A 23,783-nucleotide genomic window follows, 5' to 3' on the forward strand; every position below is an offset into this window, starting at 1 on the left:
CAGGTCATCCTCTTCTGTCAGGTTTTAAGGTGAACTTCCCACAGATGCAGTGGAGGTCTCTTTAAAAGAAAAAAATCTTTCATGTTCAGTCGGATTCTTGCAACTCTCAATGAAAGTCCTTAATTTTAGTTGTTTGTTGTTTGGTTTTGTTTCCTTTTTTTTTTTTTTTTTTTTGTCTGAACAAGGGATGCAGAGAAGGTCTTGCTCTGATTTAATGTCCATGTCTGAATAACTAATTTCTTTGAAATATTTAAAGTATACGTTGTTTCGAAGGGATGCAGAACGAAACAAAATCATTGCAGGTAAAAGCCGGTGGGAAGGTGTGTGCATGGTGTGTTGTGTTCACATCTGGATTTTTATGTCGTGGGATGTATTGCATGATGGCATTCTCCCAGGCACCCAGGTGATGTGGAAATATTGTTTCCAAGGCTTCAAGCCCTATAGGTTCTTTCTGGTCTGACTGCTAGGACTCTGAGTCCTACGGATCGCTGGGGTTACTGCCATGGTTTGTTCTGCACAGGGAGTGCAGCCTGTGCAATCACACCAGGACTTGGGCACTCTGAGGAGGGTGTCCGTGGCAGCATGCACAGCAAGCTGTGTCTTCCCTTCCCCTTCACCATGGGTGAGGACCCTGAAGCTGGGTCAGGTATCTCTGCATTAGCTCACAGGTGTAAGCGTGACTGCACTCACTCCTGTGCTAACGTACGGAGCAGCTTCTAAATCTTGTTTCAACTCGTGACAATGCAGAGTTGCTCCAGTCTCTGTGTTTTGGAAGGACATCGTGGCAGTGACCTCTGCACTTGCTGCGGAGCTGTCATATCTCTGACTAGCAAAACAGATGAACATTAACACTGTGCTGAGATGTGCAGATATTGCAGTACTCGTTTTCCTGTTCCCTGGGGCCACGGCAGCCCTTATGTCAGGGTAATGCTCTAATTCTCCATGAGCCTGCCCTGTGTTTGATAGCAATGTGTTAGAGTCTTCCTCATCATGGTGCTCAGAGCTGTTGGGAAGATGCTGAGACCACTGGATCTTTGGTGTTTCCCAGCTCCTGATTTTGCATCTTCTTCATTTTTTTTTCTACTGCAGGTTCAGGCTGGTTACGTGCTCTGTGTACTTGTAGTGCCTTTGCTCCATGTCTGTACAAAGAGCGGATGGAGCATGGCTTCCCATCTGTCCCTTCTGTGGGGCATCTGGCCATTCTCACCAGATGTAGCTCTCTCTACTATGATACAGGTTTTGGTCAGTACAAGGCCCCATCGCTGCAGTGATCTCTGTAAACCTGACATCAATGCAGAAGTTTTAAGTAGGTATAAATGAGGGAAGTTCGTGTTGCCTGAACTCCACCAGTTATTCTCAGTGCTGGCTTGTCTCCGGATTGGATTTAAGACGTGCATTTATCTATTACATTTAAGTAACTTGGGACCTTCCAACCTGAGAGACTCTTTTGCTGTGCCACCTAGTAAGGGTGGTGATCAGCTCAAATACTCAAAATGTGTTGTTAATAAGGACCCCTGGTTTGGTTACTCACCTCTCCTCCGTGGTCTGAAACAGCACTATCTGTGGGACTCTGGTACAGATTGCTCAGTACAGCTCCTTATCCGCAGATGGAGCTCATAGGAGCTGTGGTCTGCCTTGCGTTGAGAGAGGAGCTCTGTAAGGCAGGTCTGTGATTACGGCAGGGTTAGTTGCTTTAAGTAGACACCCCTTTTAACTTTTGCCTCAGATGCATTCAAAGGAGAATCTGTAAAAGAATGAGGGTTTGTATGGTGGAGCTCTCCTGGGAATGCTGCAGCCGAGATCTCATTTTCCCAGGGCTTGCTGTTACTGCTTCTGCTTGAAGACAGAAAGTGTCTTTCTGTCTTTCTCAGGTTTATATTCCCTTAGAGCACGAGAATAAATTCAATCCATGTCCAAGATGCCCTCAGAGACTCATAAGCATTACAGCCCACGAGCAACCCAAGTACCTGGAAATAACAGAGCGGTTGAGAGTGGCAGTGGTTGGAGACATTACATCCAGTGGGCTGGGTCAGTCCCTTCCAAACTAAAAGCCTTCCCCCAGCTGGAAGTAGATCTGGCCCTTGGGGTGTCATAAGTGAAGGTTTTGTTCCAGAGGGAGAATGAAGAGGATCCATGAAAAATCTTCTGCATCAGATGGGGTCTTCCATAGGGTTATATGGAGGCATCGTGTGTATGTATTGAAGTGTCATACAGGAATTTCTTCCTTGCTGTAGATGTTGCTTTATACATAAAGGGAGAGGTACTTGCGCCTTTATTTAAGGAATGGCATTGTGGAAACCAGTTGGGTGATGAAGTGTAAAGAGAAAACTTCAGGAACAATGATGGCAGAAGGAGCTGTGAAGTGGTAGCCTCATTAAAGGCATTGAAAGGTTATTCATGTCCTTGTGCTCTTGGAAGCTTCTTGGCTTTGGCTTCATGGCCCTAATTATAAAAACAAGTAGAAGTAGTAACTTCAGTGTCATACCATGACATAAACCCGTCTTGCATTGCGTGGTTTCCATTTCCAAAAAGTGTTTCTAGATGGAGTCTTAATGTGCTGCTGCTTTTGTCTTTTGTTCTTATTTGTCATTTAAACAGCAAAGGTAAATTTTTTTCAAGGTAAAATTGAATAAATTTGGCAACGCTAGTGATTTAAAAAAGAAAGGGAAAAAAGCCAACACCACGAAGCATTCCTTGAACAGCAAATAATTTTGGTTCGGATGTTTTTCTCGAAGATCTTCTCCAGACGTTCTTCTCTATCTCTCTCCAACTGTACACTCCGATATTTGAAAGGGATTTTTAGTAATGGAGGGAAAGAGGAAAGCAGACAAGCCGTTACAATCTTGCCTCCTGTTGAACTTCTCCAGTGGGGACTAGTCAGCATTCCCGGACAGTTAAGCGATTGTCTTCACTCTGTTTTCCTGCCCATGGGGTGTCAGTTTTGCAGGGTGACATTTCCTCCCCTTTTGATGAGAAGCTGACTGTGAAGTCATTATTATAGGTCTCGGTGACAGTCCACTACCCATACCCGATGTCTGGGTAATCCTGGGGAGCTGAGAAAAGCCCACTGTAAATGCTGATATTACTGTTCCCCATGACGCTTTTCTTTCCTCTGTGTCTGAGATCCCTTAGTCATTGTTTTCTTATGAATGATGGTCATGCTTAGGCTTCTGCGTGGAGCTTGAGCTCGAGTTAAACTGCTCGTTAGTGACAGCTAGCTGGATTTGCAGACATGCCAGCGTGACTATTTTGGTATTTGGAAAGTTGTTGGACACTGCGTGCTGAAGCTATTTCTCATGTATATCTCCATGTCATATTTTTGGTCTGCCTTAAATTTTCTGTTTGTTCCATTACATGCGTATCTCAGCTTTTAAGAGCGCATGTGTTAAACTTTGGATCCAGTCTTTATTCCACATGTGCTCAAATCCCAGAATTAGCAGGAATTTTACCTTGAAGGAGGCTACCGAGGCCACAGCATTAACATCTGCTCTCACAATCTGTTGAGCTGTGCTGTTAGCCCAGGTGTGACTGGCAGCATCCCTGTGGCTGCCTGCACTGATGATGGGGTTGTTTGGTTGTTCAGCCCCTGTGCAAAGGTAGCTGCTTTGTGCCATGAGTTGTCAGCCTGTCACAGTTGTCCCGTGAGTTGTCACGGTGGACATCTGATACTTGCATCTTACAGGCCTTGCCAAGAAAGATTAGAGGGAGTTCAGCTCGTTAATTTGTTGTGATAGCAGAGGCTGTGAGGAGAACCAGTAAAATCTGCAAAATGGGCAATCCTGGGATGCTCTGAGGATGGCCAGAATGTGGCTGAGATTCACAGAAGAAATCATTGTGTCCTAGTAATGAGTACCAGTTTCCAATGATCATTGCTACTTGTAGTAATCACGTACCGGTACCGCAGTACCGCAGTACCGGATCAGTCCATCTGATCAGATGGACTAAGCCTCACATGCACATGAGATCTGGTTGCAGCTCTGGCCCCGACATTGACTTCCTGTGTTCTCTCGGATAGTTTACGTAAACCTTCCCTGCTCTGACTTACTTAATTATAGAAAAATTACACCATCATTTGTCAACCCACTACATGGTGCTTTGAGTGCCGCTAGTGACTCACTGACTTCTTTGTTTAATGTTTGAAGGCACATTTCTTCCACCACAAGTACTGTAAATCTTTAAGATTTTCAGGGACTGGGATTCTCTCTGTATATAACTGAAATATCTAGAAGCATCCCAAAAGATCAAAATTATTATCCTTAAGCTATGGCACTCTTTTGCTTTTAAAAAAACCCACCCTGTATAGCTAATTAGTTTCTCCTGGGAAAATAAAATAGGGTAATCATTTGGTCAATTAAGTGGCTCATCTGGAGTTTCCAGAGCAGATAGCTTTTAGGATGTACCATTTATCACAATCTATTTGTGAGGACGGACTAAGCTGTCTATTATTGATTTCTTAGCGCTAGGTTCATGGGAAATGGCGAAGACTGAAATAAAGCTGCTCTTAGCAACGGTGATACTCACTGGTGAAAATGTGAATTGGTTTTTGGGGAAGTGGCTCTGAACCACACTTCACAAGTTTGGCTCTTAGCATCGTTACTCAATTTCACATCCTTTCACAGAAGCCCTGCAGCTCTTCAAGGGCTTTTGGTGTCTTCAGGTAAGTGATGCCTTTTGCCCTTCTCATCCTCCTTAGCAGAAGCCTGGAAGGCTGTTGATGCTTTAGAGGCCCTTCAGGTAACTTCATTTCAGACAAATAATAATTCATGAGCTTGACTTCCGTGTGCAGAGTTGCTATACAGCTCTTATTACTGCCCTGTTTCTCAACTTCAGCTCAACAATTTACATCCTATAATTTCGACAAAGGGGGTGGGATGAAGTAGAGAGCATGTTTATTCATATTTTTTTACTCCCACATATTTATTTCTGTTAGCTTTTTGATTTAAACAACAGAAGATTAAGTGGTCAAAGGTCAGGGTGGATGGGGTGGAGTTTTCCCACAACTGCTGATGGCTTAGCGATCCCACTGTTTACATATCCAGTCCCTCTGACGAGGATGATGTGTTCAACAGGAGAGCTTCGCCTATTTTGGGAGCGTGCTTAGACTGGAGCTCTGAATTCCTCCTTTAGAAACCAGTTGTTTGCGATGTTAGGATGCCGTCAGGCCAGCACTTAGATATGTCTCCTTGGTGTTAACTGATTTCAGAGCAGCTGTGCCTATGCTGAAAGCTAAGCACATGTTAAAGTGGTCCTGTGGTTGAGGTCTTGAGGTATTTTTGCATAATGCATTATGCAGGCTAAGGAGCAGGAGATGGAGTCAGCCCGTTAGGTCACCTTATAGGGGGTGTCCAAAGAACCGAGGGAAACCAAAGTTTGAGTCACTTTGAAAGAAGTGTCTTGCTTTGGAAAGCACATGGTAGAGTTTTTCTTTTCGTATGTCTACATTGCACACAAACTGGTTGTGTTTGTTGCTAATAACAGTGTTTTGTATAGACCTACGTTGTCTCCGGTAGAGAAGGTCTTAGGGTGGAAAATCTACAAGTCAGTTGTGTGGGTGAGTACTGTAGAGAGTTTTTTGATAATTTGCAGTGTGAATGTTTTTGGCAGGTAGTATGAGAGCAGGTTTGCTATTTATTCACATAAGGTGTTGGCAGCTTTTAGTTTGCCAGGTGGCTGTACTTGTTCCTGTTCGCAGTCTCCAGTGAAAGGTAAGATGGCGCAGGAATCTAGCCACTAGAGATGCTGCAGCACGAAGTAGTCTTAGCTGAATGTCTTGTCTTAGAAGAGCAATGTGTAGAAATTGGATTAAGGTAGAGACTTAAAGACAATAGCTAAGCTAAAATTAGGAACCTAAGTCTGTAAGCTCAGTTGCACTAAGCTCAGCGTAAGATCAGTGGGGAGGCAAAATGTGTTTGAATCGTCTTCTCCAGTGGACGTGGAGCCCAGTGGAGGGAGGATGCTTCCTGAAGAAAACATTAACTTCTGCTCCCCAGGGTGATCCCTTGAACCTGGAGGTGTGTGGCCTGGCTAAACCCTGGTGTCAGGATCTGGAGATGTTTGTCCAAGCAATATGAATGTGGCAGAATAAAGGCAAGAGCCTGGCTTGTCAGGCTGAGAAGACATCATTTGAGCTTACAGACACACATTTTGAGTTTTTGCAACGCTAAAATAACTAACTTCTTGATAATTATGAATGAAAACTGTCTCATTAAATGTAAATTAGCAGCTCTCACTTTGAAAGACTGAGTATGTTCCTATTCTGTAGAGACCAAGAGGGGAATAGCTGATGCAGTAATAAGCTCACTTAGCAACTGCAATTTTGCAGGGTTTGTATGTATTATACAGTAGATTGGGGAGATTGTTAGTATCAGTTAAAATAATCCTGTCAATGTCAATAATACTCAAATCTTGTTAATTTTAGGCAATTAGTCCATGGATTGGACTTAAATTCTATTCAATTGATTAAAAGATGAAAAGATGGAGAAGACCTACTCAGAGATGAAGAACTGCCGTTGTACAATTCTGATGTTACTTACGTACCACCAAGTACGAAACTAGAAGTAACCATCAAAATAAAAGCAGGGAAGGAGGACACGGGAGATTATCTAATTCCCTCCAAATCCCTGAGAGGTTAAGACTGAATGTTAAAAGGCAACTTTTGTTGATTCTTCACAAGACCAATTAGGTTTTTTTCCCACCTTAGTACCCAAAAAATAGCTGATTAGTTCAGTGATTTATTTTCATCAAAAAGCACAGGTATCTTGGAACTAAAAATAAATGGCTTTTATTTTTCAGCAGAAAAGAATTAGTCACATAACAGTTCCCTCCTGTGTAGCAAAGATGAAATGGCAGACCTGTAGCTAAATCAGTTATGCTGCTCTGATGAGTTTTCCAGGTCTGGCCCTGAGGAACCGCTCTCCATCAAGGAATGAATCACTGCAGATTCAAAGCCATTAATACATCTTCCTACATGAGAAAAATAATCTTAACTATCACCAATCTTAAATTTAAGTGTTGCTCCTGTAAACCTAAAGAAATAAGAAAGAAAAGGCACTTCTAGAACCCACGGGGTAATCGGCTGCATTCGTTTGTATTCATTAGCATCTATTGCTTGAAGATTTTCCTGGCCATAGCTGTGTATTAAAACGCAGTATATTAATGTAGGAACAGAATATTTTAGCAGAAAACTAACTTAAAAAGTGGCTGACCCAAGGCACTTGCTTCATTCACTTTCTTCCTATTGTTTTAAGACTAATTCTCATAATAAGTACTACAATAAATGGCTTAAGTAATTCTTCTTGTCAGTAGAAGTTGCTGTATCAGTTTAACGAGAAATCTTTAGCATAAGAGGTTTAGAGGTTTTGATCTTGTTCCCAGCAGATCCCATGCCTTTAAATGCAGTTGTTGAGGGGCTGGGGTTTTGGAAGTATTTCGGATGTTATGAATGGAGTGAATGACAACAGCAATTTTGTAGAAACATTTATACTGACTAAATTGCTGAAAGTATCTATACAAACTTGCAGATGATGAGTGGAGATGTTCTTACAAGCACCAAGACTTACGCTCTGTGGCTGGGAGAACCACACGGGGTCCTGCTTGAGTATGGATGGGGTGGAGCAGCAGAAAGACAGCGATGGGTGGACAGAGGGCACTGCTAGAGCAGGGGTTGCATTTGGGATCTGCAGGGGAGTATGACTTGAGGAAGGGTGAATGACACAGCAGATAAATGGGAGCTGCAGGGAACCAGCTCCTAGGGTAGGGGAGGGTAGTCCAGGCTGCAAGGTTTTGGGAGTCGGGGGTTTTGGTGTCTCAAAGCAGGTCCTCTGTGGCTGTGGGGAAGCTGGTCCCTGGTACAGCTCTCATGGCTGGGCCTGAGGGCAGCGTGGTGGAGGGCTGTGTTCCTACACCCAGCAACAAAAGGGTGTCCTCCCCTTGGGACCCCTCTTCTACTTGAAATCCAGGCAGCAAAAGTCCCTTCAATAGCAGAAGGCAGAGAACTGGGAAAGTATTGCTGGTGGCTAGGGACATAGGAGGGAAAGCAATTTTAACAAGTGTTTCACTATTAATTACAGCCTTGAATGATGTTTTTAAAATATTTTTAGTAGCTGTTGAATAGTTTATATACTAATGGAGTAGATGGAAATCATGCAGAGAAAAAAGAATGATTTGCAATTTATAATTATTGTGAAATGTTTTGAATTGATAATATGTGGCAGAAGATTTAAATCTAGTTGCACTAAAATTACAGAAAGCTTTGCAGACAGCTGGGTTTAAATCCAGCAGCAAGTAGGTAGTTGATGCTGAAAAGACAGTAGCACGTGTCTAGCTAAGTGTTTTCTTAAGAGGAGTTAGAATATATGCCCTAAAGAAAAAGGCTTTGGGTTTCTTGCCTTGTCCATTTTCACACAGCGTTTTGTGGTCCTGGTGCACAGAAATGACCAGAATAACTACTTTTCAAGGCAAATGGGGAGGTAAGAGAGTGTGAAGTAGATTAGGGCTGAGCAGAGGGGTACATGGGGCTCCCACGAGAGCAGCCATGAGAACCATGTGGTTTTGCATGCAGCAGAGATGGGCTTCTCAGACTAGTGAGAATGTCCTTTGGCAAAGGACACTAAAACATGCAAATAAGAAAGCCCAGACTCTCCTGGGTATCTCAGGGGTCTGACTCATGCCTGTTATTTGGTGTTGGTTTAGTTTTGCTTGAGGTGTCCAAGGTTGCAGAAAAAAAACACAATCGAGGCAGGACACTCATCTGCTGAGCACCAAGCTGTCATCTGTGCCCCACAGGCATACTGACCCATCCCAGGCTCTCCTCCCAGCACTGCTTTAGAGACTTCTCCCCCTTCTCCTCCAACATAGGCTGAGACTTTTCTCATGCATTTTTATCCCAAAGTTCCTCCTTTATTCACAATATCTTTTACATCCTGGTGAGATCCACTCCACTTCTGGTTATGTAGACCTTAACCAGGTGCTGGAGCTTCCCATGAAACCCTTCTTCCCATATATATATATATATATTTGTTTTGAAGATGTATATGACACAACCAGATACCCCCTCGTCACAGCTGTAGTGAGTTGCTGAGATCTGGAAGGCAGTTTAATAGCTGCAAATGTCACTCATGAAAGCTTGGTATCTCTAATGCTCCAATCAATCAAGTCGCTGTGTAGCTCAGTGTATTTTATAGCTCAGTAGGGAACTGAATTGTGGGAAGGGATAATATGTTGTGTTTTGAGGTTCAGAAGAACGTGAATTATCTTTACATAAACATATCTTCTCTATTATTTATGCACTTGTGGAATGGCCAAAGAAAACTTACTCTTTTTCTTTTTTTTTGGTGTAATTATTCCACAGGATCCTTCAAACCAAAAATGTGGAAGAAAGAAAACAGTGTCCTTCAGCAGCATGCCATCAGAGAAGAAAATAAGCAGCGCCAGCGACTGTATCAGCTTTATGCAGGCTGGGTGTGAATTGAAGAAAGTTCGTCCAAATTCCCGGATTTATAACCGTTTTTTCACTCTGGATCCTGACCTGCAGGCTCTTCGTTGGGAGCCTTCCAAGAAGGACCTTGAGAAAGCCAAGCTAGATATTTCTGCTATAAAAGAAATCAGACTAGGGAAGAATACAGAAACGTTCAGGAATAATGGACTTGCAGACCAGATTTCTGAGGACTGTGCACTGTCGATAATTCATGGTGAGAACTACGAGTCCCTTGACCTGGTTGCCAATTCAGCTGATGTGGCCAATATTTGGGTATCAGGATTAAGGTACTTGGTTTCTCGTAGCAAACAACCCTTGGATTTGATGGAAAGCAGCCATGATACCCCACGGTTTGCCTGGCTAAAAACTGTATTTGAAGCAGCAGACGTTGATGGTAATGGCATAATGTTAGAAGATACGTCTGTGGAGCTAATAAAGAAACTTAACCCCACCTTAAAGGAATCAAAGATTAGATTAAAATTTAAGGAAATCCAGAAGAGCAAAGAGAAACTGACAACACGAGTAACAAAAGAGGAATTTTGTGAAGCATTCAGCGAACTTTGCACGAGACCTGAAGTTTATTTCTTGCTTGTGCAGATATCTAAAAACAAAGAGTATCTGGATGCCAATGACCTCATGCTGTTTTTGGAGGCTGAGCAAGGAGTGACCCACATAACAGAAGAAATGTGTCTAGATATTATACGCAGGTATGAGCTTTCTCAAGAAGGGCGGTTGAAAGGTTTTCTTGCAATTGATGGATTTACTCAATACTTGTTGTCCCCAGAATGTGATATTTTTGACCCAGAGCACAAAAACATTGTCCAAGACATGACACAGCCTTTGTCACACTACTACATCAATGCATCCCATAATACATACCTAATAGAAGACCAGCTCAGAGGACCAGCTGATATCAATGGTTATGTCAGAGCTTTGAAGATGAGTTGTCGGAGTATTGAACTGGACGTCTGTGACGGCCCAGATAATGAACCCATTATTTGTAACCGTAACAACATGACATCGCCACTTACCTTTCGAAATGTTATTGAGGTAATAAACAAGTTGGCCTTCTTTGCTTCAGAATACCCTCTTATTCTCTGCTTGGGGAATCACTGCTCAGTACAACAGCAGAAGGTAGTGGTACAACACATGAGAAGGATCTTTGGAAACAAACTCTACACAGAGGCACCTTTATCCTCAGAAGTCTACCTCCCATCACCCGAGAAACTGAAAATGAAGATCATTGTGAAGGGGAAGAAGCTACCCTGCGACCAGGATATATTAGAAGGAGAAGTCACAGATGAAGATGAAGAGGCTGAAATATCCCGGAGACTGTCAGAGGACTTCTCAAGGGAACCGAAGCTGATCTGGCTCTGCAGGGAATTGTCTGACTTGGTGTCTCTATGCAAATCTGTCCAATACAAAGACTTTGAGACATCCATGAAAGCTCAAAATTATTGGGAAATGTGTTCCTTCAGTGAGGCAGAAGCCAGTCGGATTGCAAATGAGTACCCTGAAGATTTTGTCAACTACAACAAAAAGTTTCTGTCCAGGGTGTACCCGAGTGCTATGAGGATAGACTCCAGTAACTTAAATCCTCAAGATTTTTGGAATTGTGGTTGCCAGTTAGTGGCAATGAACTATCAGACCCCAGGACCCATGATGGACCTGCACACTGGCTGGTTTCTACAGAATGGGGGATGTGGGTATGTTCTCAGGCCTTCAGTGATGCGTGATGAAGTGTCTTACTTCAGCGCAAATACCAAGGGCATTGTTCCAGGGGTCTCTCCACAAGTCTTACATGTCAAAATAATCAGTGGTCAGAACTTTCCAAAGCCCAAGGGTGCATGTGCAAAAGGGGATGTCATAGACCCCTATGTCTGCATAGAAATACATGGGATTCCTGCAGACTGCACTGAACAAAGAACTAAAACTGTTCAGCAAAACAGTGATAACCCCATTTTTGATGAAAGCTTTGAGTTCCAGATCAATCTACCGGAGCTGGCCATGATCCGTTTTGTTGTTTTGGATGATGACTACATTGGGGATGAGTTCATAGGGCAGTACACCATCCCACTGGAGTGCTTACAGCCTGGATACAGGCACATACCGCTGCGGTCTTTTGTTGGTGATATCATGGAGCATGTTACCCTCTTTGTTCACATTGCAATAACCAACCGAAGTGGAGGCGGGAAGGCCCAAAAGCGCAGCCTCTCGGTGAGGATAGGGAAGAAAGCAAGGGAGTACACCATGCTGAGGAACACCGGTCTCAAGACTATTGATGACATCTTTAAGCTGGCAGTGCATCCGCTACGAGAGGCTACTGACATGAGAGAAAATATGCAGGTATGACACTTCTGTCGTGTGTTGGTGTGTCTTGAATGTGGAACTGAGGGTCCTGGTGTGAGCTGCTGGTAGGGCAAACTTGCTGAAGCTGGTGGAAGCTGGTGAAGCTTCAGACCCTCAGCTGTTGTCAGCCTTTAACTGGACATCGGAAGACTGATAGCTACAAGTGTTAACTAACAGGCAAATGTCGGATTAGGCAGAAATGTTTTAAAAATCAGTATGCCCTCTCTAAACACGTGCTTTCCTCGTTGTTTTTCTCTGAGAAAGCAGAACTGAGGGTGCATTTATGTCCCCAGGCCTCAGGTCTCAAAAACTTCATTTCCTTGCTGGTACTGGAAAATGTCAGCAAGCTTTTGTTTTGCTAACTGAGTGAGGGTTATGCTCTTAGTTTTCTTTGTCTGGGTGACTATAAGAAACAGTCAGTGGATGTGTCATTAAGGTCTTGTCTACACCAGAGAAACCCACTGTGCAAAGAGCAGCAGGTTTCCCTGAGCGTGTGTTGCCACCAGTTGCCCAGGGGCTGCAGATGTTCAATGCAGGCACTGAATGCCACTTGGGTTGCAATTTCCTCCCTGCTAAATAGCTGTGTTGTCTCAGCTGGCTGAGCGCTGGCCCAAACTCTGGTCGCATGTCTTGGCTCAGGCAGCCTCCTGGCACTGCATCCGCCTGCCCATGCTGCTCCAAGAGCAGCCGGAGCCCGCTGTGGCTGGGGACACCAGGGCCCAGGTGCACAGCACCGTCACAGCTGCCTGGGTTAGACCTTCATGGTCGGCAGGAGGTGAAGTGGCAGCAAGGCCAAACAGGAACCAACCTGCCCGGTGCTCTCCTCCATGGCATGGGTGACTCTGCAGGTTTGGTAAGAGGCAGCTCAATTCGGAGGTCCAGGCGCTGCCTAGATACAAAACTGAGTAGCATTAAGCAATGAGTTTTCTTTAATAACTAGCTGAAATCAGCCATAACTATCTCCTTGGTAAAGATACAGAAACAATTCATTTTTCTTTCTTGAAAACAGGAGAAAAACGCATAGCACTTCATTGACCCCGCTCTTCTGGACAGAGTCTAAAGCAAATTAAATGTTGGCAGCTGGAAAAGTTTACAAAATGACATAAGTTTTAAACCACTCCCAAAGGAATAGTCTAAGCATATTTTTAAGAATGGGAAACTCTTCCCAGCCTTTCCTTTCCTGCAGGCCTTGAAAACAAATAGTTTGAACTGCTGACTCCACCTTCTGTCTAGGTCAGGCTTATGTATGTGAACTATATAAAAGAAAATACTCTGAATCTGACTCAGAAACAGCATTAATGTGCCTTCCAAATGAAATTTCAGTACAAGGTCTTGTTCTGGGGAATGCTTTGCAGAGACGCAGTCGTTAGATTTAACTACGTACTAATGTATTTGATTAAGGAGAAAAGCCTCTGTTAATTAGCTGGGCATTTTCTGATGACTGTTTTTTCAGCAAGATGTTGTGGGGGAACTTTTGCAAGGTATGAGCTGTTATAATACTGTCTTACTTAGATTTTGTGCATCTTGGTCACTCGTATGGCTCAAGAAGCTAAATGGTGAGGGCATGTCAGCTGTACCCTCACTGACTTGATAAATATCCTGGCATGTTAGTTTGGTTTGACCTGTATATCCAGTATTGATTTTCTTACGTGTGACCTATGAAGGGGAAAGAGTGTTTGTGTTTCTTTATGATGTGGTAATGCAAGGGCTGAAAACAAAGCGGTTTTTTCCTACTTGCCTTTCCCATGGGAAATCTGAGGTCTGTCGAACTTGTTCTTGCTGGAGGATGGTAATGATGGGAGAACGAGGTGATTACAGCATCAAAAGCAATTGGAGTCTGAACAGTTGTGAAGAGAAATAGCATTTTAGGCTGATAATTTAATATGCTGGGGACCAGAGCTTGTCCCCATTGGGGCTGGATTTGCAATGCAAAGTAGCTGCAGAGCTGGCAGCAGGGATACCTGAGCCTGGGAGGGAGCTGGAGCCGGCAGTAGGCCTGGGGAGTGGAGAGCCGGGCTGGCCAGGAATTCCTGCTGCACTGGGTCCGTGGGGGGCCTGGGGAGGGCGGGCAGCGGGTTAGCACTGCCCCATGTCAGGGGGGAAAAGCAGGCAGGCACTGATGAGGTGCTGGCAGGCTGGGGGAACTGGGTGGCAAGTGGCAACACGTGCTTATTTCTTTTCCTTCCCCCAGAACGCCATGGTGTCTGTCAAGGAGCTGTGTGGGCTGCCGCCCATTGCGAGCCTGAAGCAGTGCATCCTGACCCTGTCCTCGCGGCTCGTGAGCAGCGACAACGCACCCTCCGTCACCCTCTGCATGAAGGACGCATTTCCTTACCTAGAGCCTCTGGGGACCGTCCCTGACGTGCAGAAAAAGGTCCTGGCAGCGTACGACCTGGTAGGCGCTTACCACTGCTACCTCTGCCTTTCCCCGTGATCGTGAACGTGGCAGGCAATGCTCGCTGGCTTTCATGTGCCCAAATGTTTCAGCTGAATGAATGAGGCTCTTCAAATGACTTAAGCTATGCAAAATTGTTCTTTAATCACCAAAATCTCCACACTGGGCTTTTTGTTGTTTGTCTTTTTTTTTTTTTTTTAAACATGGTTGTGGCTAGCACAGGTTGGCACTTGAGGAGGGACTTTGTTTACAAAAATAGCAATTCAGCATGTACTGGCGGCTGTTAGTCATTGTCCTTGAGAAGGAGCAAGATTTGTGTGCTGCCCTTCGCTTGCCTCCCCACAGCAGAGGGCAAGGCCATTAGACAGGGAGCTGCAGTGTGGGAGTTCCCCGGCAAAGCCGAGCCATCCGCTTCCCAATGCCTTTCAGCAGCACTGTAAGTAGTGCCCGTGTCCCTGCCAAACCAAGTCAGTGTTGCTCTTGGGGAGGGCATTGCAGAACTTGGAAGGGAAGTTCTAAAATGCCCATTTTTCTGCATGAGGAAGGAGAAGGCAGTATGGTACACAAATACTTAAAAAACATAGAGAAATGAGCTAAAGTCGTTCCAGGTGAGTGCTGCTGCTCAGCCTTGTATGACATATGTCACTGCTGTGGCTGACTGAGCAGCAGCTGGATGTGACTTCCAGCAGCAGAAGTTGCTGTCACATTGTGCCTCTCGGGCTGTGAGGCTGCCCTGTTGCTTCCCATCCTTAGTAGATAGTCTGCAGCAACCGATAACAAGCTGCATAGGTTTGCAAACTCTGACTTAAGTATTACACTGTGGCAACCAGACTAAATCACGATGAATGTTCAGTGTGTGGCAGTTATTTCTGCAGCTTATGTTCGTAAGAAATAAAAAGGTCAATAACTTTGGGAGTATCGAATTGCTTCCAGAGACCCCGAAGTGCTGCGAAGAGTGATTGCAGCTTTGACCAGCTATTCAACGTGCCAAATGCTCGCCTCCTTTCGCTCTCATTTTTTGCTGTTGTAACACACTTTTGAGAAGAAAATGAGCTTGGGAGGAAAAGGGAGAGACTGATGTTGATTATAAGAGAAATACTAAAAATACTCTGAAATAACCCTTGGGTTCCTTCCAGAGTGGATTATATTACTTGAAGGTGATTAAGTTGTGGTAATAAAATACCAGCTGTAACAATACCAGAACGAGATTTAAAAATCCAGTTGGTTGCCATATTTTAGATTGGACTTTTTTTTGATAGATTTGTTACACGGTGTGATGTCTGTCTGGAAGAGTAAATGCCACACAAATAAGAGGTTTTTCTGTCTTTGGAGGCCTGCTTAATGGAGTTTTACCAAAATGAATGTGTCACCCCTTATCTTTGTAATTACATACTGAAGAGTACACATGGGACATTTCAAGGCCTCCTTGTGCTTTGGAAACAGTTTTTCAATTTAAATAGGTGAAAGGCCTCTTTTGGATGCAGACAGAAACACTTGTCTAACTGTTTTAAATAGTGTTTGGTCTCACGTTTGTCTCTGATGGAGGAAGATGTATCTCGACTGTCAAGAGGCAGTGCAAGAAGTTTAAAATCAGAGGGCTGAGAAAGAGAAGGGAGTTCTTCTGTGCCTATGTAAGGGTTGATTTGAGGTGTAATTCTGGTTAATGAGATCATGATACTTTAAATTATTTTTACATGCTTTGCCTGGCTAGGACTGCCTCTTACTTTGCTAAAACTATTTACTTCTGAAAAGGCAAAAGGCAGATTTAATAAATGTTTTTGCTGCATTTTGGATATTTGCCTTTTGAGGCAATGCCAGCAGCAGAATATTGAAATCTGTTTAGCCTTTTCTGTGTTTAAAAAAAAGAACTGCCTCTATCTGTCTTGATATTTGAAAATACAAGGGGAGAGGAGGGGTTTGCAGTTTTAGTGTGAGAAAGGGCTCTTCCTTGCTATGGTGTTGGTAATGACTTGGTATAATCCAGGGTGTATTTGCTAATACACATCATCTTTGCTAAGTCATGGGCAACAGGAGAGGTGCCTGAGGACTGGAGGAAAGCGAATGTCACTCCAGTCTTCAAAAAGGGCAAGAAGGAGGACCCGGGTAACTATAGACCAGTCAGCCTCACCTCCATCCCTGGAAAGGTGACGGAGCAACTTGTTCTTGGTGCTGTCTCTAGGCACATCAAGGATAGGGGGATCATTAGGGGCACTCAGCATGGCTTCACCAACGGGAAGTCTTGCTCAACCAACTTGATAGCCTTTTATGAGGATGTTACCCGGTGGATAGATGATGGTAAAGCTGTGGATGTGGTCTATCTCGATTTCAGTAAAGCGTTTGACACGGTCTCCCACAGCATCCTCGCAGCTAAACTGAGGAAGTGTGGTCTGGATGATCGGGTAGTGAGGTGGATTGTAAACTGGCTGAAGGAAAGAAGCCAGAGAGTAGTGGTCAGCGGGACAGAGTCCAGTTGGAGGTCTGTGTCTAGCGGAGTCCCGCAAGGGTCGGTTCTGGGACCAGTTCTATTCAATATATTCATTAATGACTTGGATGAGGGATTAGAGTGCTCTGTCAGCAAGTTCGCTGATGACACAAAACTGGGAGGAGTGGCTGAGATGCCGGAAGGCTGCGCAGCCATTCAGAGAGATCTGGACAGGCTGGAGAGTTGGGCGGGGAGAAATTTAATGAAATATAACAAGGGCAAGTGTAGAGTCCTGCATCTGGGCAAGAACAACCCCATGTACCAGTACAAGTTGGGGGCAGACCTGTTGGAGACCAGCGTAGGGGAAAGGGACCTGGGGGTCCTAGTGGACAACAGGATGACCATGAGCCAGCAGTGTGCCCTTGTGGCCAAGAAGGCCAATGGCATCCTGGGGTGTATTAGAAGGGGTGTGGTCAGCAGGTCGAGAGAGGTTCTCCTCCCCCTCTACTCTGCCCTGGTGAGGCCGCATCTGCAATATTGTGTCCGGTTCTGGGCCCCTCAGTTCAAGAAGGACAGGGAACTGCTAGAGAGAGTCCAGCGCAGAGCCATGAAGATGATTAAGGGAGTGGAACATCTCCCTTATGAGGAGAGGCTGAGGGAGCTGGGTCTCTTTAGCTTAGAGAAGAGGAGACTGAGGGGTGACCTCATTAATGTTTATAAATATGTAAAGGGCAAGTGTCATGAGGATGGAGCCAGGCTCTTCTCAGTGACATCCCTTGACAGGACAAGGGGCAATGGGTGCAAGCTGGAGCACAGGAGGTTCCACTTAAATATGAGGAAAAACTTCTTTACGGTGAGGGTGACTGAACACTGGAACAGGCTGCCCAGAGAGGTTGTGGAGTCTCCTTCTCTGGAGACATTCAAAACCCGCCTGGACGCGTTCCTGTGTGATATGGTCTAGGCAATCCTGCTCCGGCAGGGGGATTGGACTAGATGATCTTTCGAGGTCCCTTCCAATCCCTAACATTCTGTGATTCTGTGTGATTCTGTGGGTGTATTTCTTTTTAATAATAGTAACTTTTTTCTTTTTTTTTTTTTCTTTGGTGCAATGAGAGCACAAGGAGATGTTAGTGGAAAGCAATATAAAATATTTTAGCTTTTTATTTATTTTTATTCAAGATACACTACAGTTCAACCTTTTAAGTTGTTGATAAATATGGCTTCAAGGAACTGGATCCACAAGTGCTTGCTGCATTCCTTCAATTCCCCAGAAACATCTCTTCACCTCAGAGCACTTTTTTGGGTGAATAGGTCTGAGAGCAATTTTTAATGTGTAAAATAAAAGCTGTTGATACTGGCCTCTCTCTTGTATAAATGGGCTGTACTTCTTAATTCCTTTTGTGGTAGAATGGAAAAAAGTTTGGCCCTAAATCTTACGGTGAGAAGCAGTGATGGTAGCTCTGGCTCACCCGCTGGGCTCCACAGCACAGGTAGCGTGAATGCTGGGCAAACCCTTCCTCGCCACCTCCGAAAACACCACATATTTCACATTCTTTAAAAAAATCTGCTTTGACAATAATCTCTGATAAAAACAGCCCTGATGTGTTAATTTTTTTTCCACAAGTGGAAATTGCCAACTGAACATACTTCTTTTTTTTTTTTTTTTTTCTCTCCCCAAGGGATATATAAACTCTGCCTGTGTGTTTAATGGGGTATAGACAGGGCTGACAGTCCGGGCAAATGGAGGTGCAAATGCTCAGAGACCTGCCACAATGATCTGGAAAACAATTAACTGTCCGTTCTCTCCTGCTCGGCCTTTGTCAGCAGGCACGACAGACAAAGACCAGTTTGTGCAGTTTGTTTGTTTTTTCCTGGGCAATTAAATTTTACCATTGTGTTCCGCGTTAAATATTTTCTTTCAAGAGAGACCTTATTAGAATAAAACTTAATGTGCTTTGTTTAAGTAACCGGAATGGTTTTTCAAGGCTCTATTTTTTTTATGGTCGCATTGCAGTGGCTTAGTGGAACTTGACTGTTGCTGTGTCTTGTGGAGGAAGAGGCTTCATTGATGATACTGGGAGTTTCTGCAGACAAGAGCAGGGAATGGGACTTGCCAAAACAGGACAATAAGGTGGAACATTAGCAGTGCACAGAAAACATTTTTGAAAAGTATGTCAGCTACCAGAAATACAGTTTAGAATGGTTTATTTTGACTTACAGCTTTGGTTGATACCATACATAGAATATGATGAATGGATTCCAGTAATGTCAGTGATTCCCACACATGCATCCTAGGGTAGCATAACGTGTCATGCACAGAGCTGTTCTTCAGACCTTTCCTTTCCTGTGAAGGAGGACTCTTCCTCTCCCCCTCCGCCTCCATACTCCCCGTCCTTGGTGGCTGGGCGTTGGAAGATGCTCGCTCAGGTGGGCAGCACATGTGGGGTGCCTTGTAACAGGTCAAACTGATCCTGGTGTCCATTGATCACACCTAAAAAAGATACTCAGTGTGAAGAGAGGGGATGGGGCCCAGCTGGATGTGACAGATGGTTTAATTATTCACTGCAAACAGTTATCCTGGGAAGTTAGGACTTTTTTTTTTGGTTGAGAATTGTTCAGAAACAGATTGTGATTTCTCTGTCTGCACAATGTATTCACTTGCTGATGCAAGCATGTGTGACCTAAGGGACACTTGTGCACTTTGCTTTTCAGTTATTGGTTTGGTGTTCAAAGATCAAATGGTTGAATCATTTGCAAATCTAAGGCCATAAACAAATGATAATAAATGTTCTTGGTTTTACCCAGTCTCCTGACTTGTGCGCTTACAGAAATTTTTCTAGAAAAATAAAAGAATGTCCCCAAGTATCTTTACGTGTTTTTAAATCATGAACAACAGAAAGTGTAAAAAATGTTGAACAGTGAAGCTATTTGTTATATAAACTCATGCTGACATTAACGTTTTTCTCTGTATTGAAGCCTCTTTACTCTTGTTATTTTGGAGCAGACAGGTAAGGAAGGACGGCGTGTGTGTAGGTGCTGTTGAGAGAGGGCAAGTTAGTTGAGAATGTCTCTGCCAACATGGAGATGGATTGGGGATTTTTGAGAAGTAGTATCTGTGATGCTGCTGGGGAGTAAGTTGATGTATTTAATGGCAGTGGTTTTGTTGGCACAGGTATTGGTCCATGCACACTAGCAGAAGTCTGCTGAGGTGTGTGTGGAGAGGAACTGCTCTTTGTCTGCTGTGCTTTCAGATTTGGTCTTTTGGGGTTTCTTTGTCTTCATGCAGGCATGACAGCTCTTTATTCCCAAGGAGAAAGTCCATTTTCCCAGTTTATGTCAACGTAAAATGGCTAAATAGATTTTTGTGAGCTTTTCAACTGAAATTCATATTTCAGCTGGGACAGAGTCATCCCCAAAGGAACGTTTTTCATAATTCTCTGAGCAGCTGAAGACAAGGGATATTGCAGAGCAGAGCATCTACTGCCAAGGAAGTGTCATAATGCATTGATGTCAAACACAGTCCAGTACATGGACATTGTCTTGAATTCATATCTGTTTTAGAGTTTTCTGTCCAAAATTGGACATAGATTGGGAAAGCAATTATCCTGTTTCTTTCTCTACTTATAATTCTGTCTCTTATTTAGCCGCCACTCTCGCAATTTCTCTCTCTGTTAGCCATGTCCCTCAGTCCCGTCTAAAATAGGACCTGAAACTTTTCTTACAGAATCAAGTTCCGCTTGGGTACTTTAGTGACTCTGTTGTAGCATAAGCATATTGGAAGCTGACCCCTTCCTCTGTTCTTCTACTGCTCCTGTTTTGTAGGGGACTGGTCTTCGTGCACCAGGTCACATCCTGCAGCACTGACACCATTTTCCCCCAGAAATATTTGTAAGCAAAAACATGAAATTGGAATTTAAAGTGAATTTTATTCAGTTCCTTTTGCAGTTTGTTTCAATAAGGTATTTCAGATGTTTCCAGCTGATGTAACCATCCCTGATAACTGTTCCTCTTACTGGGCTGTTGGAGGAAAAGGCTCAGGTACAGAACCCTGGCCTCGAGCATATTGGGACAGAGACAAGGCGGACTGGTGCCCAGTGTTCCTCCCGCGTCCTGGCACCACGTGCATATCCTTCTTTTTTTTTGCAAGACTTGCTGGCACACGATTGATTGCCTGGCTGTTTCTTGTCCCAAATGTCTGCAAGAAATGCTCGATGCTAAAGAGGGAATCCTGTTCAAATTTTCATGAGCTCAATTTGCGCTTCAGCTGTTTTTCCAAATTGGTTGTATTTTTGTAGCCTTTTTTATTTTCGTTTGGTGATGGGTTTTGGGGGTTTTTTTGTATTTTTTTTTTGTTTATTTGTTTTTTTTTTTTTTTTTTTTAGCAATAGAGGCATGATATGGTACTCCTTACCCAGGCAAAACTCGCCATTGTCAATGAAAGGCATAGGAGCTTGGGACAACAGCCGTGAGGAGACACCCAAGAGAAAGCTTCTTTTTAGTCCAATGTTCAGTCAATTTCTGTTCTAAACTTTGGAAAATTTATGAGAGGATTCTTTGAACTGTCCCTTTTGTATCATTTATCTTCCCAGCAGGAGCAGTGCTTTAATTTGCCACCAGGAGTTTTGCCTGTCTTTTTTTGGTGAGACTCGTCTGTGTTAATTTCCTCTCCCCTTTTCAGTTTGTAGAATAGTTTATAACAAGAAACTGGTCTCTAGCACAGTTCATTAAAGTAAAAAGAAATAACAGTTTTTGTTCAGTTTGTACTGATCCGGTGATTAAACTGCCTTTAGTACAGACAAGAAATAAGCCTGTTAATTTCTTGTGAGTAAAAATATTATGCCCTCCGTGTTAAGGTATTTTAAATTTCACTTAAAATTTATTTATCTTTGTAGTAAACACTTAACAGAAGTCACAAAGCATCGTTCCTTCTGCAAAGCAATGGGGTTTTACATTATATATTGCATGCTGTATTTAGACACTTAATTGAGACAGGTCAGTCATACTTTCAGTCTGTGGTCTGTTCCACTTTCTGGGTCTCATATACTGGCCAAGAGAGAACCCCCCGGGTTTGTGCCAGCTCTCACTTCCCATGCTTTTGTGAGAAACCAGCGTGATCGTAACAGGGTGCTTCAGGTGGATTGAGACGAATCGAGTTGAGGCTTCTTGTTTTCAGCATTTCGTAAGAATATTTAAATTAAATGGGCTGTTTTGCAGGGAAAACCCTAACCTATGCAGATGAGGCTTTGTATTCCTCATTCCCATTAGTTTATTAAACGTGACGTGTACTTCTGGGACTCGTGCCACGCGCATCTTTTGCCAATCTGAATAACCCCTTGTTCACTTCTCATTGTGAGAGCATTTCTGGCGCTGCAGCCTCTCCAGGAGGGTTAGCACCTCCAGGACTCGCAAAAACCCTTGTGTCCCTGCTCCCATGGAGACATGGCAGGGGTCCCCGACAGCAGGAGCGGGGCCATCCTTTGTTCCCGCAGTGCTCTGTGCCGCTGCAGCTGCCAAGCGAGCGCAGAAGGGACCCCGCACCCTCACCGTGGGTCTCGGCCCTCGGGACACAGAGCCCAGTACTGCAATTAGCAGGATCCCAAATGACGTCAAGGTGTGTGGTAGTTTTTTCCATTCAGCCTTCTTGCTTTCTGCTTACTCACATAGGTGTATGCTGTCGGTCAGCAAGGTAGCTTTTTAAGTACCTATACCAGAATCAAATTTTGTGTGGGTTTACTCCTATTTTTGTATATTTTTCCCCCCTGTAGTTATGTTAAACACATCACTCAGTAAAGTTTATCATCTTCTTTCTGACATGAGAAATGCAAGTTGTCCTGAAGAATCCTGCCAGCTTCAGCAGCTGCTCAAATATTCCTCACTGACTCCCAAGTGGACTCAGATACCAGCATCCATCCTCTAAAGGTTGCTTTTCAGTATATGCTGCTTGGAGGTTAATGGCCTGAAGCTCAGCGTTCAGGAGCTAACACTCTGGTGGAGCATGAGTTTCCTGAGGGAGCAGGGCGGCTCTCGCTTTGTGAGAGGCACTCACTGAAGCGAGTTGCCGTGTGGGAGCTGACATTAAACAGCAGCTTGATGGGCTCCAGGCAGATGGCTGGGACTACACAACTGCCTGAGAGCGCTGCTCAGCGTGGGTCTGGGCAGAGTAAAGGTGCATGGAAATTCATGCTGCAAACATCAGAAAGCTCACTCTTCATGTTCGAGACAAGTTGGTGGATTTTGAAACATTACTGGCAAAACTGGCTTTGAAAATCTCAGGCTGTCGTGTGATTTATGGGGTTACCTTCCCAGCAGAAAAATCTCACAGCCCTCCATGTTGTGTTTAAGCCCTCTGGTTCTTGCCTTGGCAGTGTGAGAAATAGGTGACATCCCCAAGCAGGGTTTCGGATGTGATGGCAGCTGGAGAAGCAGGGGACCATTCAGACCAGGACACTGTAGACTCATTTTGGAACCAGTGCCAAAAAAGGATGTCTAGATGCCATGACACAGGGCTGTGAGCGGGAGCTGTTGATGAGTAGAGCCACAGTAGCAAAGTCTCCTCAGGGGCTGATGGACGGGACCAAGCAGAGGACTCTATGGCCAACATGCTGCATCCCTGGGCAGCATCCTCCACTGCAGCCAGGAGCCCTGCCAAAACTGCTGCCTGCTGTCCTGTGTCCAGCATGAAACGATGTGTGGGGCACTAGTTTCTAGCTGAGGCTCTCACCTGCCTTTGCCTGTATTTGAATACCGACAAATTGTTAACATTAATTCCAGTAAACAGTTACTAGTAACTTAGCTTTTTAGGTGACCTTTACAATGTTTACCTAGTAAATGTCCCCCAAGGTGCTACCTTGTGTATAAGTGAAAATGTATGAGAGGGGAAAATTAAAAAAAAATAGTGGGTTTTCAGGTTAGTTTGGCTTTTCTTTTTTGAGGATTGTATCAGTTCTGTTGCCAGGATTTGCACAGAATCCTTTCAAGAGCAACTATTGTGATGTGCTTTAAGAAAAACAAAACAAAACAAAAAACAACAGGAAAAAAAAGCCAAACCAAACCAAAAAACCCCACACCCTATGCTATGATTGTGTTCCTGGATAGCAGTTACTTGCCTGTTTTACTCTTACCTGTATGAATCCAGGCTTCGT

The 23,783-nt window shown here is 44.1% G+C and overlaps 1 protein-coding gene across 2 annotated transcripts in view; it reads left to right on the forward strand.

The window, feature by feature from the left end:
* The window catches only part of PLCL1 (phospholipase C like 1 (inactive)), a 209,455-nt gene that overhangs the window by 152,966 nt on the left and 32,706 nt on the right, over window positions 1-23,783 (forward strand). For both annotated transcript variants that reach the window (XM_068407444.1, XM_068407443.1), the window contains exons 2-3: window positions 9,350-11,821; window positions 14,016-14,219. In XM_068407444.1, the coding sequence (XP_068263545.1) occupies window positions 9,401-11,821; window positions 14,016-14,219 (2,625 nt within the window). In that variant the 5' untranslated portion in view covers window positions 9,350-9,400. The remainder of the gene's footprint in view (window positions 1-9,349; window positions 11,822-14,015; window positions 14,220-23,783) is intronic.

The sequence above is a fragment of the Nyctibius grandis genome, chromosome 9, assembly GCF_013368605.1.
Source record: "Nyctibius grandis isolate bNycGra1 chromosome 9, bNycGra1.pri, whole genome shotgun sequence".
NCBI lineage: Eukaryota > Metazoa > Chordata > Aves > Nyctibiiformes > Nyctibiidae > Nyctibius > Nyctibius grandis.